This window comes from Arvicola amphibius, chromosome 5 (genome assembly GCF_903992535.2).
Source record: "Arvicola amphibius chromosome 5, mArvAmp1.2, whole genome shotgun sequence".
Classification (NCBI taxonomy): Eukaryota; Metazoa; Chordata; class Mammalia; order Rodentia; family Cricetidae; genus Arvicola; species Arvicola amphibius.
This window is the reverse complement of record NC_052051.1, coordinates 153,285,012-153,304,929: the sequence shown is the minus strand read 5'-3', so window position 1 is coordinate 153,304,929 and position 19,918 is coordinate 153,285,012. Positions and strand designations below refer to the sequence as shown.

The 19,918-nt window shown below is 38.7% G+C and overlaps 1 protein-coding gene across 4 annotated transcripts in view; it reads left to right on the top strand.

Annotated features, from left to right (window-relative positions):
• The window catches only part of Atp9b (ATPase phospholipid transporting 9B (putative)), a 187,610-nt gene that overhangs the window by 112,438 nt on the left and 55,254 nt on the right, over positions 1 to 19,918 (top strand). For all 4 annotated transcript variants that reach the window (XM_038330411.2, XM_038330414.1, XM_038330413.1 and 1 more), the window contains exon 12: positions 11,524 to 11,666. In XM_038330411.2, the coding sequence (XP_038186339.1) occupies positions 11,524 to 11,666 (143 nt within the window). The remainder of the gene's footprint in view (positions 1 to 11,523; positions 11,667 to 19,918) is intronic.

The window sequence follows — 19,918 nt, the reverse complement described above, 5'->3', positions numbered from 1 at the left end:
TCTTCGTCTCCTGATGAGTTCTCACACTTGAGTAGATAACTAAGCTTTATGCACTCAGATACAGTAGTGTGTTCTGCTCTATGCACGTACATCTATGTTCTCAGCAGTCCTCAGGCTGGGCCACTTCCTACAGCAGGTGTGTACACACAGCCAGAAAGAATGCTTGTCTTTAAAAAGTTCCCTGTATTACAGCTTGCTACAGCAACCTTTGAGCATTAATGCTTGTTTTTACTATGAATGGAGTATTTCAATTTTATATCTAATTGACAATAATTCTGTATGTTTGTGGGACACTGTATGATGCTATAGTTCTTGCCACATGGTCAGATGTTTTTCTGGAGGTTAACTTTTTGTTTTTCTCAAGAACGTTGCACATACATTTGCATATATAAACATAATATGAATTTTTTGTTTTATCCCTTTATAAAGTTGAAATTATATTGGATAGTTTTGTTTTACAACTTTTCGTCTTATGTTTAGCATGACTCAATAGATTCATCCATATTTTATAGCTTGCCATCCTCATTTATGAATGAACCACCAAGCGTGTGTCCAAAATCAATTGACAAGTTTTGGGTTGTTCCAATGTTGCTGTACACAGTCATAAACACACATGTGAGCTCCTGGTATCTAGGAATGGAATTACTTGGCAGTGTACTTGTCTGTGGCTTTGCTGTATTTGCTTGTATTGCCAGTATTTTGCTAAGTGGTGGTACCAACTTAGTATTCCACTATCAATATAGAGGAGTGGATCTCAATCTTCCTAATACTATGACCCTTTAACATAGTTCCTCATTGTTGTGGTGACCCCCCCCCCCTTAACCATACAGTTATTTTCATTGCTACTTCATAACTTTAATTTTGCTACTGTTATGAATTGTAATGAAAGTTATCTGTGTTTTCCAGTGGTCTTAGGTGACCCTGTGAAAGGGTGGTTCAAAAACCCCAAGGGGTCTCACCCCACAGGTCAAGAAGCACTGATGAGGAGTTTCTTTTTTGTGAACTTTCTAAGTCCTTCGTCTAGTCTTCTGGACAGTTCATAGTTACGTAGCTCTAACTTTTTCATTCCTGTTCTGTTGACATCTTTCTCTGTAGCTTGACATTTTTGACCCAGCAAAATAGTTTGATTTTACCTTGTTAAATATATATGAATCCTTATATATTGTCATATCGTGTGCCTAATTCTTCCTCTGCTCAAGACCATGTTCTCCTCTCACTTTCTGCTGAGTGGCAGCCTTCTCTGTGCAACACTGAAGTGATTTTGTTCTCTTGTGATGCTGGAACTTGAGCTCAGTGTTTCAAGTATTGAAGTGTACATTCTAACACAATGACACACTCCTATGGCGATGGGAGGAGACAGAGACCACGGAGTGAACACATGCTAGACAGCTGATTCTTTTAAGTAGCATATGATAGAGTTTTTATATCCAATTTTTTTTAAAAAATTGTCTCAGCACCCATTGTAAAACTAAACCAAAACAACAAAACAGCTCTTTCCTAGGGACTGGTATCATCTCTGTCATGTATTCATTGCCTGTGGTGGGCTCCCTTGGTCTATCTGCCGCTGACCAAATAGCAAACTAAATGATGTGCCTTCAAATGAGGCAGTGTTTAACAGACCTTTCCTCCTGTGTCTTTGAGTTTTCATTTCTCTTGGTCATGAATCTGCTGCTGTACCTCTTAACTGTATTTAGATTTTCTCTAAGCTTTCCCCAAAGAAAGATTATACAACTTTTGTCAGAGTAATTTACAGATGTTTTATATTTTTAAATCCTATTATAAATTTCTTTTTTAAGTTCCCTTTTATATCTCTGTTTCTGGTATAAAGAAATAATGTTTATTTCTATCACTTGAATATGACTTTGGTAAAACCACGTTGAGTTTAGTTATTAATCTAGGATCTTTGCACCATTTATTTCTTTTCTTGTTAATAGGCAAAAATCTTGTGTATTATTTGATAAAGATAAGAATGAAGTGCATTCTTCCTTTGCTCCCATTATCAAAGGTGAAACACTCAACATCTAAACACGCCATACAATTTTATATTTTCTAAATCTCTTCATGATTCTTCTTGTTTAAAATGTTTCTTAAATAGATTACATGGTAATTACAGTGATTGACTTTCTAGTACCGTACCAGCTTTTTATCCCTAGGGGAAGAGCTAACACAGCCATGGTTTGTAATCTCTCTGTTTCACTAGATTCCCTTCACCTGCATTTTCTGGAAGACGGCTTCTATCGGTTTCCACAAGGGGTAGTCTTGTAATTTTGTCTTTTCATAGCATTTCTTGCAGTTTAGAATGAAAGCTTTACAGGCTGGTAAAACAGTGACGATTCTCCCATTTCTCATCTCTACAGCATTAACATTGGAACTGTTTATTCTTTAAACACTAGCGTGTCATGGAGACAGTTAGGAGCCTGTCTGCGGAAAGACTGCACAAATTTGCTTTCCTTAGTAATCAGTTTGGCAAAATTAAAGTTTCCAAGAAATATGAAAATTTTCAAATTTATTCACAAGTTTGTTTATGTTATTATCCTATGTATATATAAAGTCTGTCATATTGATTTAAAATTTTTTATTCATTGTTTTTTGTTTATTTTTGTTATATTTTGTAACGCCTACTAGCTTTAAATTTCCTGTGCACTTGAGACTGACTCCCGTTCAGTATGCTGGGATTAAAGGCTGTGCTGCATGCTCCGTTTCATCATTTCTGTCCATCAGTCTTATCTGTCCTTCCTTTATCTTTTTAAATCAGTTTCCAAACAACATTGGTAGGTTTTTGGAAATGCATTGTATTATCCTCGTGAATTTTCCTACCATATGTTATTTTCTATTTCATGATGTTATTTTTTTGTTCCTACATAGAATTTAGTATTTTTCTTCACAAGGTAAATGTTTAACTGATTAGTTTGAGCTCCCCTAAAATACATGTATTTAAGTCATTAATTTCTTTTTACTATTTTGGTGAGATCTCTAAAGTTTTCATGTGTAGTAATTTTGTTATTAACAAGTACAAAGTTGGTTTGGATGTTGTTGTTGTTGTTGTTGTTGTTAGATGGGATCTCATGATTTCAATAACTCAAGCTTGCCTTGAACTTAACTATGTAGTCAAGAATGGCCTCAATTGATTCCACCCTCCACCTCCATCTCCCAAGTACTGGGTTACAGACATGGGTCATGGGCAACTCTTGTGTGGTGCTGGGCATCACACCCAAGGGTTCGTGCATGCTAGACAAGCACTCTACCAACTGAGGTACTTCTTAGCCCCGAAATAGTTGATCGCCACTGTGACTTCTTGTATTTGTGGTTTTTACAGGGTTTTTTTTTCATTGAGTTTGTAATTATATCTTTGCTCACTTTAGCTTATTTTCACCTTATCAGAAACAGTAATTTTTTTCTTAAGCCACCTGCTAAACTATAATATTGTTTGTAATTGAGTAGAATGGAATGAGCTTTAGATATACACAGATGCTTGAGCATTGCCTTACTCCATGTGTGCTTCTGTAACAAAACACTGAGACTAAATCATTAATGTAAAACAAATTTATACCTCATTCTCTGAGAACTGGCAAATCTAGTCAAGACACCAATGGATTCTATCTGGCAAAGGCTACTCTCTGTTTGCAAGGTAGTGTCTTGGGCTATATCTTCATAAGGTTTTTAAATGGTGGAAAACAGAAAGTCAAACGGGGAAGTGGCTTGCCCTCTCGGTTACTCTGACAAAGCAATAACTATTCATGTTCAGCACTTGATTATAGGTCCTACCTGTTAAGGTTGCTGCAGGAGAACTAAGTATGAATATAAAGTTTTAAGAAAATAAAAACAACAAAACTTTTAATCACAATAGATGGAAAAATAAAATATTCCATGATAAAACCAAATTTAAGCAATATCTGTTTATAAATACAGAAGGAACTAAAAGGAAAACACCAACTTAAAGAACTTAACCACAACCCCCTCAAAATCACAGTGAATAAACAGTCCCATACTAATGAATCAAAAGAGGGGAAACACACACACAGCAACAACAAAATAACAGGAATCAATAAACACTGCTTATTGATAACTCAATATTAATGGTACCCCTCCCCAAAGAAAAGAGACAGACTAATAGATTGGTTTAGAAAACTGGATTCATTTTTCTGCTGCATCCAAGAAACACTTTATCATCAAGGATGGATATCATCTCGGGTAAAAGCAGAAGAACCAAAGAAATAGGCTGGTATAGCAATTTTGTAGTTGATAAAATAGACTTCAAATTGAAACTATTGAGAAGACATAGGGAAGAACACTACATAGTCATCAAAAGAAAACTACACCAAGAGGACATTGCATTCTTAACATCTATATATCAAACCTAACTTCATAAAAGAAACACTGCTATAGCTTAAATCACATATTGACACTTACTCACTAGTAGAGACTTCAGAACCCCACCCTTACCAAAGACAGGTCATACAAACAAATTAAACAGAAATTCTGGAGTTAACTGAATTAATAAACCAAATGGAACTAACAGATATTTACAGAACATTTATCCCAAACACGAAAGAATACACCTTCATCTCAGCACCTCATGGAACTTTCTCCAAAATTGACCACATACTTGGTCACAAAGCAAGTCTCAACAGATCCAAGAAAATTGAAATAACACCTTCTATTCTATCTGACCACCACATAGTTAAGATGAATATCAACAATAACAGAACGTTTACAAATTCATGGAAACTGAACAGCACACTACTGAATGGAAAAAAATGACAGATGTTAAAGACTTCTTTAATGAAAATGAATATACAACATACCCCAACTTATGGGATACAAAAAAGGTGTTTCTAAGAGGCAAGTTCATAACACGTAGTGACTACATAAAAATTTGGAGATATCTCATTCTAGTAACTTAACAGTGCTCCTGAAAGCTCTAGAACAAAAAAGTAATCAAATCCCCAGAAGCAGACAGCAAGAAATAATCAAACTCAAGGATGAAATTGATGGAATAGAAACAAAAAATTTACAAAGAATCAATATAACAAATAGTTGGTTCTTTGTGAAAATAAGATTGACAAACCCTTTCCAAATTAACCAAAAGGCAGAGAAAGATTAACCCAATTAGAAATGAAAAGAGGGCTACAGTAGACACTGAGGGAACTCCAAGGAACCGTAAGGATATGTATAGTTCACCACATTTGAAAAATCTAAAAGAAATAAATAATTTTGTCAGTCCATACCATTTAACCAAAGTTAAAGTTAAATCAAGATGAGACAAGCATTTATTTATTTATTTTATATTAATATTTATTTTTATGTATTTATTTTGGCCTGCCTTGTTTGCTTCTTCTTCCTTTTTTAATTTTTTTATTAAATTATATAATTTTACAAATTTTCACCTCCTCCCATTTCCCTTTCCCTCCCACTATCCCCCCTCCCCCCAGTCCAAGGAGCAGTGGTGGCACAAAGTTTATGAGAGTAACCAACCAATACCTGCTTTGACTTCAGACCCATTTCATGAGATGGAACACATATCTGACACTACTTTGGTGACCAAGAACCTGAGACTAGATAACCTAGGGATCTAGGGTAAAACCAAATACTACTGTTCTTTAAAAAAAAAAAGAAACAATAAAATGACTCCTAATAACATTCTGCCATACTCATAGATCAGTGTCTTGCTCAGCCATCACTGGAGAAGTGTCCTCCTCCAGCAGATGGAAACAAATTCAGAGACCACAGCCCGACATGAGAGACCTTGGAACAGGCAACTCTAAACAGGATATATCCATCAAATCCCTCCCTCAGGGTTAGGGAAGCCTGTGGAAGAGGAGATGGAAAGAGTAAGAGCCAGAGGGGACAGGGGACACCAAAAGAACAGGCTTCTAAATCAACATGATCAAAGCTCAGATGAACTCAGAGACTGAAGCAGCATGCACAGGGCCTGCAGGGTCTGCGCCAGGTCTTCTGCATATAGACTAAGGCTTCCAGTTAGTCTTTTCTATGAGGCTCCTTATTGTAAGAATGAGTGGGTCTCTGTCTCTTGTTCTTTCTCTTGGACTCTTTTTCTTTGTTTTGTCCAATTTCAGTATGGTAGTTTTTGTTTTTATCTTATTATTTTATTTTTATTTAAAAGCTTGTTTGTTTTCTAATGAGAGAAAGAGAGTGAATCTGACTGGGAAGAAAAGGAAGATCTAAGAAAAATAGAGGGAAGGGAAACTACTCAGGATATGTTATGTGAGAACAAATTATTTCAAAAAAAGGGTAAAAAAGATAAATAAAATTGAAAGGAGCTTAGAGCTATTCGGTACACACATTTAATTTCAGTAAAGCAGTATATTGAGATTTTAATTGGAATTATATTTGAATTTATAGAGCTATTTACAAATAACTGTCACCCTGACACCATCCCATTGTATAACTTAGGAACATCTTTGACACAGAATTTCATGTATACTAGATTAACCTTAACCTTGAATTCACTATGTAGCTGAGGCTGACCTTGAACTTTCAACCTTACTGTTCGCTCTCCAAAGTTCCAAAATTAGTCATGTGCCATAAAACCTGGCTTTATTGAACATTATTTAGATATTTTACATTTTCTGCCAGTATTATTTTAGGGTATATATTTATCTCAAACACTATATTTTTTTTGCCATTGTGAGTAATATACTTTAATTTTGGTTATCATTGGTATATAAAATATACATAATTTGTATATATTTGCCTTAAAAGTAAAATGTAAGGAAACATTCACACCATACCAGGTGTCTTGTTGAGTATAAAAGCTCAAATCCAAAAGCTATACGTTCTGTGATTACTTCATACAGTTGCAAAATGAGGTGACCTAACAAGCCAGTGATTTTAGGGTGGGGCAGCGTAGGAAAGGTCTGAGCTACAGAGGCTACTGTGGGTGCTGTCCAGGGGTGGTAACATGTGGGTCTCACATAGCTGTTCTGATGGACTGAAGGCTTGTACAGGCTGGCAAGGCTCCATTCAAGTCTGTGTGGTTGAGTTGCCAGTAGCTCCCTGCCTTGAAGAAGTTGCAGAAACAAAACACAAGCTCATACCACATCGTAGGCTGAGATCTCAGGCTCTGTAGTCAAGAAGCTAAGAGCTTGCATTGCTGGGTGCACACCGACTATTGTTTCCAGAGCAGAACTCTACCCGCCTCCCCTAGTTTCCTTTTTTCATGCAGTGAGGTTGGTCACCAGCCCCACTTGTACAGACCTTCACTTTCTAGTTTAGTTTCACTCACCAGACCAACTATGGTCTGAAAATTTAAATACTCAATCAAACATTCTGAAAAAGACCACATTCTTGTTATTTTTATTATAACATATTATAATTATATTTCATTGTTATTCTTAAATACTATGACTAGTTTATCTAATCTACTGGAAAGTAGAAAAAGACAAGATCTCCTGAGTAAATTGGGAGGATGGGGACCTTGAGAGAGGGTTGAAAGGGAGGGGAGAGGCAGGGAGGGAGCAGGGGAAAATGTAGAGCTCAATAAAAATCAATAAAAAATTAATTTCACTAGGTATTACATATCAGAAGAAATATAACATACCTAGAGTTGGTCCAGTCTGTGGTACCAAGTATCCACTGGGGATGTTGAAACCAGTTCCCAATGGAGTAGAAGGATGGCCAGACATAAGCTAGCACATAAGGCATGTGCCTGTGCTGCTTTGTACTCATTGCACAGGACTCTTGCTATACTCACTTTTCTCTGACAATCTGAATTTTAGTATTTGGATGATTAGGATCTCTTTCATGTTTACAACAAATACATGTAGTATCTCATTGGACTCTTAATTTGATTGTAGTACTTCTAAAATCTTTGAACAGTGCATTTCTTTGTTGGGTTATGCATGCCCTGATCTGTATGTGAAATGGGAGAACAGCTACTGGGAGCTGATTTACTCCTTCCACCATGTGGGTCCTAGGGATCTGATTCAGTTGTCAGGCTTGCTCTACAAAGACTTTTGCCCACTGAGCAATCCTGCTTGACCCAAGGTCTATTTCTTTTGAAACCTTGGTTGACCACTAGAATCAAGTCAGCCTTTAGTAAGAGATCACAGAACTGACATGTGAAAATTAGAAATTAACACAAGTTATACCTATCGTCAAATCTTAGCCTGACTTCCTTCATATGGCGCATAGAAAACAGTTGTCAGAATTTAGGAGGGTAAGTTGGCATGAGTTCATGCTAATTAGATTATACACATTAAACAGAAAGGTTGATCCATGCTGGCATTTGCTAGTAGGTGGATTGTTGGGAACAATGACAATAGGATTTTAAGTTCTATACCTGGACTAACACATTTAGCTGGGCTTGGTGACACATGGCTGTAATTCTAACAGTTTAGCTACTCAGAGACTGGGGCAGAAGGATAAAGAGTTTGAGATCTACAAAAGCAAATTCAAATCTAGCCAGGCCATCCAGAGAGAGCCTGACTGAAACTGGAGGTGTAGCTAGTGGCTGTGGTAGTGCATTCTGAACAGGAAGAGGAGGCAGTAGCCTTGTGACTGCTGTCCTCCTGCTCGCTAAGGTTAGAGGTCCCTCAGGTAGTAGTGCTTATCCCAAGCCCAGGAGGGGCTGAACTGGTCCTGAGATGACAGCGTTCACTGTTGTGTTGCATGGAGCTGTTCTTCAGGGGAAAGCTTTTGGTTCTGCCTGCTGCTGCCTACAGTATATCATCACAATGAAACATACAGGAAGATGTCAGACGAAAACTCAGTGTCCTTCGGCCTTAGCTTTTGTAGGAAATGGTTTTGATTGCATTTGGATAAAAAGTTCTGATGAAAATGGCTTCTCTTTTCTTTTGCTCAGATTAGAATTGGCATGTGAATTATTTCAGGTAGATTCGTTCCCCAAGGAGAATTGCGCGTTTCTCAGGCAGGCTGGGGACTCAGCTCACCTGGCAGTGATAAGTGCTGAGGTTTAATTGTAACAAATTAGAGCTTAAATATAGCAAGCATCCTGGGGCCTAAGTGGAATTGTATTGTGTATTTTGGGGAAAATGCACTTGAAATGTATTCAGACTCTGAGTTTCTTCTTCAGGTATTTGTAGCTGTGGGACTAGACTGTTCGAACAAAAATGAGGGCAGTTTACATCTTGAAATCCACCTCAAATTTCCTACGATTGCAAAAATAAACATTTTCATATGCGTTCCTATTGGCAGCATCCCCAGCAGACTGCTTATCTAAGGCGATTCGTCTTTCATACTGTATGATATAGAGTCACGGCTGTGCCCTGTCTTCACTGTCTTCAGTGAACCAGCTGAAGACAAATTGTCATGTTCTACCTGGAATAGGTCTGTGGCTAACAGGGTCCTGGTTGGTAAACTTGCAGTAGAATGGACTTGGAATGCATCTGGTATCTGCTACCATCTAACATGTTTATGTAATGGGTTACAAAGCATGGCAGAGTTAGCACCTCTCTGCATAAAGGTCTGTACAGTCAGGCATTACTAAGTCAAGTCAGTGTAGTGACAGCCATTACTCTGCTCCCGTAGAGTGTGAGTGCCTTAGAGACTTAGCATTAAAAGCAAATTATTCCTTTAGCATTTGACCAAATTCACAACACAGATCATGGTGCATGTGCAGCTGTAATCCCTTGCGTGGGAGTGTTGCCCTATTTCACTGAGTCGTTTTAGTGATGATTTTGTGTTCTGCACTCCGTACATCTGTTTATCCTCTAAGAGGTGTTCATTCTCCTCTTTGACACCAGCAGCCACCGTTCTGTATGTTCTTTGAGGGATGTCTGTATTCCACTGAAACTGGCCCAGGAGTAATTTCTTATAACATGGTGTTCTGTGAACTAATGCATTTCTGTAACTTTGACGGCATAGATTGCTCGTGGTTCGTAAAGAACAGCGCACAAAAGAATCTTGGTGAGCTTCTTTGGTTCTTTATAACCTGAGCCTGGTGACAGACCATAAGCTGAGGACAGAAAGCAACAGCCCGGTGCGGGGTGACATTTTCCAAAACAACTTGACCTACACACAAGCAAATGGCTGTGCTTTTCCAGTATGCAGGTCTCTGAGCCAAGTGATCAGAGCCATGGAAAAATAGACAGCTGTCCCTCACAGGCTCAGTTTCCTCCCAGCTTCTGTCTGTGTTTATTTCAACAAGGGCCTGTGGTCTTTATCTCTCTTATTCATAAAGAATCTGTTTTAAGACAGGTGGGTGGTGGTGGTGCACGCCTTTAACCCCAGTACTACAATGCAGAGGCAGTGGATCTCTGGGAGTTCAAGGCCAGCCTGGTCTACACAAGAGCTGGCTCCAGGACAGGCTCCAAAGCTACAGAGAAACCCAGTTTTGAACCCCACCCCCCCAAAAAAATGTTTTAAAGCCCAAATTAAATAAGAATCTATGGGAAATGTTTTGTATTTCTTCTCCAAATGCCCCCTTCGGTCTCAACCCACCTGGAAGGTATTGTGATTTCACACCCATCAGCATAAAGATCCCTCACACTGCTTGATACTTAATATTGAGTGATTTGGCAGCTTCTCACAGATCCTGGGCTGCAGACCCACACAATGGTAGACCTGCACCGGGCCGCTGGGCCTTCCTGGGATCCATTTTCTTTCCCTTCAGCTTAAAGACTGTTGCCATCTGTTAGTTCACGTCACTCTTTTAACAAGGGTGTAAGTAGCCAAAAAATGGAGAGGTGCTGGCCGAAGAGACATGCACAATAATGCCAATTTAATGTCATTAATGTCATTTCTATCAATTTTAAGGTGTGAACCTTACAGATAGATTAATGAAGTTATGCTGATTTGATGCTTCTTAATTTGCCACTGACTGATTCCTAAATATTGTTTTTCAAAAGTGTATTTATTAATCGGTTGAGCCATGTGACTTATAATGCTGATAGGTCATAAATAGGTTGATGAATAGCAGTTTCACACCCATTTTGTACACAGTCTTATCTGCTGATTTTCCATAGTTTAGTTAGGGAGACATGAACATGTTTGGGTTGGCACATAATAAGTGTGCTGATACTGTTTCTTTCAGTGGGCAGTTTAGAGTGTGTTCTTATATAATTACCTTTTAATTAAAGCCTGGAAGACCTTCCAGAGGCCATCTAGTATAGTCTACTACTTATAGATTTTAAATATATTATATTACAAAATATTTAATATTAAAAAATCACTAGAACAAAGCGCCTATTCCAGATGCCTCAGGACCTATTTCACATATTTTCTCACAGTAACCCTTGCTTGATTTCCCTTTTTATGCCCACAGTACTCTGTGTGTTAATGGGGCACTCAGAACAAGTTGCCTGCTTCTCCCAAAGCTCATACTGTAACTGATGTGAAAGGAGTTATCTGCCCAACTATTACCTGTAAACGTATCTAGATTATAAAAGCATTTGAGCATTTGTTTCCTTAAATATGTATGAATTATTTATTTTAAAGTCTGAAATCCAGTGTTTATATCTATAAAAATTGATATGTGTATTGGGTGTGGATGTTATTATATAGGTCTGGCCTCACTGACCATCGTGATGGTTTTGTTTACAGCCTGCGGGTAAACTTGGACATGGGCAAAGCAGCATATGGATGGATGATCATGAAAGATGAGAATATTCCTGGGACAGTTGTTCGGACCAGCACAATACCAGAGGAACTTGGACGCCTGGTGTACTTACTGACAGACAAAACAGGTACTGTTCATTTCTATTTGTCTTTCAGTGGACCAGATAACATCAGAAATAGTCTGTTTACACATGATACGTATCATAATTGAATGCTGGATTTATAGGTTTCCTGTCTCAACTTTCGAAAACTTTATATGAATGAATCTCCATTCTTTCATACCTTCACTTCCTTTAAAGCTAGTGAACTGTATCTTTGCTATAGCTTTATATTTTAATTTATTTTATATTTTATATTGAATTTTACAAAATCTCACAAGCTTTTTTCTCACTACTGTTACGTACCTCTCTAGTGTTTTAAGAGCAAAATGTGTTTTTGTTTTTTGTAGGATGATCCTTGCTTGAGTTGTTAGAAGTTGTGTAAATTCAGTGTTTTAACAATAGTACCTCTAATGCAGATTACTACACCTATTTATCCCTTTCTGTGTTGTCCTTATTTGTTGTTCTTTCTATTAAAGAATTATTAATAATCTATAATGTATTAAATAAAAGATAATAATTTAAATTTCTAGTGTTAGTGAACAACATAGTAAAAGCAACATACAAAGCATAATTAAATAAAACATGTCCCAAATATGATTCAGCACCTTCTTTGATTAGTATTAGTTTCTAGTTAAACTACAAAGAATGCAAATACACTCACAACATAATTTAACATTGTTGTAGAATGATTTCCATTTGCAAAAAGATGGGAAATAAAAGCAGGTGTATAACCAGGAAGAACACATATTTACAGATGTGATGACTAGGGTAGCCAACTGAAAACTAATTAGAATATTAAATCAGAAACAAATGGCAGGTTGAAAGTTAAAATACTCAAAACAACCCCTCTGGGTGTAAGTGGGAAACAGAGCTTCTGCTCACAGCAGCATGCTGTCAAAAATGTGGCTATAAACCAAAGGACCTGGATGGCGAGTGTGAACAATGACGTCACCAAGAACTATAACCAAACATTTGATGAATATGAATTCAGAATTCTGCAGATGTTAGCTCCCATGGGGAATCTGGAAGTTTAGTGTAACTCGGGGTCCAGTTTGAGAATTTTTACTTGGATTTCAGTACAGTACCAGGTGGAGAAAATCAAGAAACGTTGGTTCTCATAAGTGCAGATGACCTAGAGGTTCCTACTTCAAGAAACTATGTAAATGGAAATTGTGCTGTCATTTCCCAGCTGCCCAGACCAAAATAATCACACAGAAACTAATTACAACACATTTTGGCCAGTGGCTCAGGCATATTTCTAGCTAGCTCTTACATCTTAAGTTAACCAATTTCAATTAATCTATATATTGCCACAATGCTGTGGCTTACCTATAATTCTCCAGCATCTTTCTCCTTTGGCGGCTGCATGGCTCTCCCTGACTTCACCTATTCTCTCTCTTTCTCTGTTCGGATTTCCCACCTCGATTTACTCTGCTAAACCATAGGGCAAAACAGATTTATTCATCAACCAATCTAAAAAAAAAAACACTATAAACCATATACAGAAAGACATCCCACATCAGAACTAGACTGAGGAAAAGGGTTAGGAGTTTCCTTTCCCATTTCTAGTCAGCTGACAGGAAATTTGTAGAAGACTTCAATCTATGGCAATGCTAGCAAAAGTATTTAACATTCCAAAACTGAAAAGATCTGGAGCAAGGAGGAAGTCACTTCCAAGCATATTGAAGCTCAAGACAGCTCCTAGGATGAGCCACACAGAGGGAAGAACTCTCCAGACCAGAGTCTGGGGAGGTGGTACTGCATAGTTGGTATGCTTGGGCAGGCAGATACAAGAAAAAGGCACTGAACATGAGTGCACTGCTGTTCAGTGTTCACAGGCAGCATTTGTTCAGGAGCCAGTCCATCAGAGTTACAGGTGGGAGACTACAGGGTAAAATTACCCCACTACTATGAGCTGCCTAGTCTTGCTGATAGAGGCACTAAAACCAAATCTTCAGCATTATAATTAGAGTAATGATCTGAGCAAAAGATCACAAACAGCCTGGGAGAACCTTCAAGAAAATTGTTGGTCTTTAAGAGAGTTTAGTTGAAGGCATAACCCCAGTATCCTGTATCCCAGCAACAGTTAGACACTTGGTGTGAAAATACAGGAGAGAAGACCTAAGTCAATTGATAGTGTGTGCCGATAACCAGGCTTTCACAGTTTAACATGCACAGGATAGCAGCTCCTTTTGCTTTGGGCAGGGATGGTGTAGGGTACCGCATTATAGACAGACTGCACTTCTCAGTAGTTATACTCCTCCTCCTTTTCCTTCCCAAAAGAAATGTTTGCATAGCTACATGGGGGGATTATAAAATGATGCTGATAATGTTGCTTTGGTTAACAAAAGCAAAATGTTTAGTTAAAATACATACAAGAGTAAACTTTTTTACAGTAGAAACTTAGGGCCACCTGGTAGTACACACCTGCAAGCAGGAGACTGACTCAGTAGAGTTATGAGTTGAAGGCCTGTCTGGAGTACATAGTGAAATACTGTCTCAAAAATTAATTTTAAAAATAGCCAGGAGGTGGTGGATAGGTAAGTGTGAGTTGTCATACTGTCCAGAGCCCCAACTAACAGTGAAAACAAGATAGATGTATGAGCATGGAGAGACTTCAAATCACATTAATGAAGGACTAAAACACACAGAAGGAAAAAAGGAGTCTCTAATGTTTATTGGTACTAAGATTGATAAAAAAAAAAACCCACCTAACACTTAAAGAACAATAACTTAGCTGTAAAAGAAGGAGGAGGAGGAGAAGGAAGAGGAGGAGGAGGAGGAAAGGGCAAAACATAAAAGGTAATATAATCACAATGGTAGCTAGGAATTGAAAAAAAAAACCTGGTTTCTTCCTGAACATCAAACAAGATAGACTGTACAATAAAAAGTACTATTTAAGAAAGAGGGAACTTTAATAATAGAAGTTTGAAATACATATGTGCTTTAATGTTTCATGGAGCTGCTTTTTAGTTCCCAGCCATCCGGCTAGCTTAGACCTGAGATAATCACACAGAAACTGTATTAATTAAATCACTGCTTGGCCCATTAGCTTTACCTTCTTATTGGCTAACTCTTACATATTAATTTAACTCATTTCTGTTAATCTGTGTATCACCACATGGCTGTGACATACCAGCTAAAGTTCCCATCATCTGTCTCCAGCGGCTCCATGGCTTCTCTCTGACTCCACCCTTCTTTCTCCCAGCATTCTGTTTAGTTCCCCCCACCCAGCGTAGCTAAGTTCTGCCCTGCTATATGTCTAAAGCAGTTCTTTATTCATTTATGGTAATCACAGCATACAGAGGGAAATCCCACATCACTTTAAAGGCCTCTACGTAAAAGCACAAAGTGATGCACAAGAAAATTACAGTATCTGCTAACATAGGAGGAAATATTAGCATCATCACTTTAAGTATTGATTGACATCCAAGCAGGCAGGAACCAGCTGAACTAAAGTCTGAATAGCATTGATCTCATGGAGTAGACTAATATCTTTATCTGCCACCTAGAGAATGTCTTTTGCTAGTGAGTGTGGTAAACTAAGACAGACTGGAATGAACTAGACCTTAGTTGAGTCTCAGTGAACTCCAAGGAGTGGGTGTGCCTACTTACAGTAATGACAGAAATTACCATGAAAGTTAGGAACACATTACAAATAGAACATAGAATTATTGCTATCTTTACCTAACATCAGAAATGGTCAAAGTTAGGAATGCAGTGCAAATAGCACATAGAATCATTGCTGTCTTTACCTAATATCAGAAATGGTCAAAGTTAGGAATGCATCAGAAATACCACAGAGAATCACTCAGAATCTTCACCTGTGGAATATTCAAGGAACTTGTGTTTTCAATTTTAGAAAAAAGAAAGAAAGACGACGACTTGGTAGTATATGCCTTTTATTCTAGCACTCATGCAGAGAAAGGTGGATCTCTGTGAGTTTGAGGCCATCCTGATCTACATACTGAGTACCAGGCATCTAGGACTACATAGAAAGACCTGGCTCAAGAAAAAGAGAGAATTATATTTAATCATAAGAACAGTAAAAGTCAATGACATTGGAAAGAGATCCTAAAGATGAGAACAGAAAACATTGGTGTGGTATTCAGAAGCAGGTGGAACGTGGTGGTGCACATCTGCAGGCCCAGCTGCTTGCTCAGAAGGCAGAGGAGAGCCTCTTGAGTCTACATTCAAGGCCAGCCTAAGTAACACAGCAAGATTCCTTCTTTTTAGAAATAAACAGCTGTAAAGATAGAACAGCACCATTCAGCTGGCCAGTCTTTAGAAAAGACTGAATAAAAATAAGTACAACTTGAAGGTAGAATCTGGAAAAAATAAAACAAAACAAAACAGATACAAGCAAGTAGAGCAAAGCTACAATGATGATATTTTGAAATATCATAATGGAATATCGGCTCCTTATTGTCAGTAGCTTTTAAATGTAAGCAAGAGAAAAATTCTTCAGGAAATGTAAGCCATTAAATCAGACCCAGAAGAAATAGTTTTTATCACCTGAAAGAATTTTTTTGATTTTCACCTTTATTTATTACTTTTTTTCTGAGGGTGGTAGGTGCATGTGCATGCTACTTTACATGCATGGAGATCAGAGGACCACTTAGGGAGTCAATTTTCTCCTTCTACCATATGGGCTCTGGGGATTGAACTCAGGTCACCGAGTTTGGCAGTAGGTGCCTCTATCTGCTGAGCCATCTCACCCACCCCATCCAAAAACTATTAAAAGTCATCTTCAGAAGGAACTCCTACCACTAGCCCAAAATAATTTATGGGTATTTTTATCATTATACTTTGTATAATATAAACTCGCTTTTTCAGATACAAGAATGTAGAAAGGGCATTTTATTGGTATAAAACTGAAGCCTCAGCAAGGTCAGGAGAGAACAAGAAAGGAAAGGTAAAAGTATCTCTTTCATGTCAGTCTAAAATTCCTAAATATAGTGCCAAATCTATAGTAATATTCAATATTTAAAACTCTGTACAAATTAAGGAGAAAGTCACAATGAAGTATACAATCGTAGATAAAGCATAACAGGTTTGAGACATTTGTTAGAAGTCATTACCTATTTATGATTTAAGAAGGAAAGCTCATAATAAAACTTGAATACATTGAGATGCCCTTAACTTTGCTGTTTGAAGCCCTGTAATCAACAAGAATATAATGTGTGAGGCCCTAGATAAATGCAGTCCAGCTGCAAGGCTTATTTAAATTCAGAAATCTATCACTATAAATTACAGCATTACTATAAGAAGGAAAAACCCAAGGACCCCCACCAACTCAGTAAAGCTTTTGATGAATATCAGTTCAACATATACATATGAAGTTCATTAGCAAACTAGAGGTGAGGGTAGGTGAACTGTTTTTACTCTAGAAAAGGGTACTCCCAGCATGTAATCTTATAATATGTAGCAAGCAAGCATTAGCACTTACCAGTAGGATATTTAAAGCTTTCCCCAAGACTAGGAGCAACAAAAAGATAACACTGTCAATTTCATACTTGAATTAGTAGCTCATGTCGAAAAGCAAGGAAAAGATCAAAGGTTAAAAAAAAGGAGGATGTAAACCTAGCTGCTTGTTGAGAGGATGGGTGTTGAGGCAGGAGGAGTTGCAAATCCAAGGTCTTCCTGGACTACAGAGTAAGCACAAAGCCAGCCTGAGCACCTTAGTAAAACCCTGCCTTAGGGGGAAAGTAAACCATGGCTGGGGCCATGGCTTAGTGTGGAGGGCTCAGCCAGCATGTGGAAGACCCTAGGTTTAATCCCTGGTACTACTAAAAAATAGGGGTCTGGTGAAGGGGAGGAGACAGACAGCAAAGTACTTATTAGCAAATAAATAGAAAATCTAATAAATTTATAGATTAATGTTAGAATTGGTAGGTCATTTTTAGCAAAACCAATATAGAAAATCTATTGTGTCTACAAACAAAACCCAGAAAATTTTACGGAATAATTTTCAATGACATAAACTTAAAATCATTGATGTAATTGTCTTCCCATGGTTGGAGACTGTGTTTTCTATAGCATTTGACCTTTCTCTTTCCAGAGGCTCACGCTTAGGCAGAGTATGACCTAGCTTGGTGCAAGGCAGAGGCCCTATACTCAGGAGTGTTTGGCCTGCAGGGTGTGTGGTTGACCGGACTGCTCTTTTTGGTTGGTGTTACCAATGGGGATGCACCAAGTCTTCCACTTCCATCAAGAGCTTTTCTTCCTGTTTTTTGTTTGGCTTTGGTTTTGGTTTGTTGTTGTTGTTGTTGTTGTTTTTCAAAACTCACTTGACTACCACCAGTGGGGTCAGACCCTTCTGGAAGTCAGAGAGGAGGTTGGAGAGATTGGCTGGGCGACAGAGCCTCTGTAGGGTGGGTGCTGGGGTGTTTTGGGCATTGGAGCTAGCAGTAGTGTTGATAAGCAAGGTGCTGGCCTGAGTTGTCCTAGTCATTCCCAAAAGCAGACTTTCAATGTCTGTCTCTGGCTGCCTGCTGTTGTTAATATGTAGATGTTTTATGACATTAGACCTCTTTAAAATGCTGATTTCCTTTTTTAAAAACAAGGATGAAATTCTTAATTACAGCTGCCCATTTTCCATTGTGAAATTTCAGTTCATCAGAGTAAGATCCTGAAACCCAAAAATCCCTTCACTTGGTGCTGCTTGTAAACCTAAACAATGCTTCTCAGGTACAAGCAGTCCTAGTGTTTGGGATTAGATAATAACAAGTCAAAAGACAAGAGGGCAGGAAGCAGTTTTGAATATATCATTCTGCAGAAGGGAGCCACATAACTGAAAAGCAAAAAGTAGCTGGAGCATTAACATGCCGACAGACAGTGACTTCAGATGCACCACCACTAACCCTCAGTGCTGCATCTCACTGGCCTGGGATACAAAGCCTCATTCAATGAACAGTTTGGGGCTTGAGGCTCCTTCTGCCCCCTTTTCCAATTTTAGGCTCAACCAAGTAGGACTTCTCCCAGCTCTCAGAGTCTTGAGACAAGCAGGCCCCAGCCAGAGGAGGGAGGGGTTTAATGTCTACAAACTCACTTCACATTGAAAATGGAGCACAGCTATCTTTCTTACATTGGTGTGATATTTAAGAATCCTGGCAGAACTGGATGGAATGTACTGAGGAGCAAACCAGATGTTGTCATGGCTTCACTTGTTTATTGAGATGGCGTCTACTCTGCTTCCTGGGCTGACCTGGAACTCACTATGTAGCCTAAGCTGTCTTTGAACTCTTGGTAGCCTTTCCACCTCCTCCTCCCGAATGCCAGGGTTACAGATGTGAGCCATCGTGCCTGCCCACTACTGCCTTTCTAAAAAAACCTTTCACTCTAAGAGCCACTGAAGGAAATGTCATCCTTTTTCCCCATTGTCTGGCCGTTTATTTAGAAATGCTGTGTCTGTTCTGGCCGCATCTCCAGCTGCAGTCTCTTCCTAAAGCTGTCTCGTGGGAGACTCTTGCTCATCACCTACTTATCCTGTCCTAGCTTGTGTTTTGGGGGAGGGGAGACTCTGGATCCCTGATTCCTGAGTCCCAGGGGTTCTTGAAGGTGGTAGGTCTGCCGTGGCTTATCATAAAGTCCACACTAACTAAATCATAGGCTGATGAATAACAGAGAACAAATGATATAATTATTATTGTCAGCAGCTAAGTGGCATTTCATTTCTCCCACCTCAGTCTTATAAAAAAGCATGTATTTCACACCGTCAGATGAAAAGACACGAGAGTGAGTGATGACCACCCCTCTAATTGTGATCTCAGATGCATCTTAGCTCTTCTGAGTGAGAACTGTCAGCCTCTCCAGCTCAGAGGCAACTGCTGGTCAACTCTGTGGACAGGGACAGTAGATGAGCACAAATAGAAATCTGCATAAGTCATAAACAGGGCCCGTCTTGCCCCCAGCTCCTTTTGTGTCCTGCTGAGACAGTGCACTCTTAGTGTTATGTTCCAGGATGTAAATTGCTAGTTCTGTCTCGTATTCTCTATTTTCGTCACATAAGTAATGGCTCTGTATTCTCCTGCAAGGATATGAGTTCTCCTGAGCGTATGTGTCGGAACTAGGTCAGGTGTTAGCTGCTGATACCTTGTGTCCTCAGCCACAGCACAAGTTGCAGCAGTAGATGGTTGTTGGTGTGAACAGCTCTGATTCTGTTTAGTACTCGGTTTAGTACTCGGGCATCAGTCAGTTTTCAGACATCTTACATGGGCTGAATTCCTGCTGAAATGCTTCCGTGTAAGCTGGCATCCAAGAGCTTTACATTACTAACA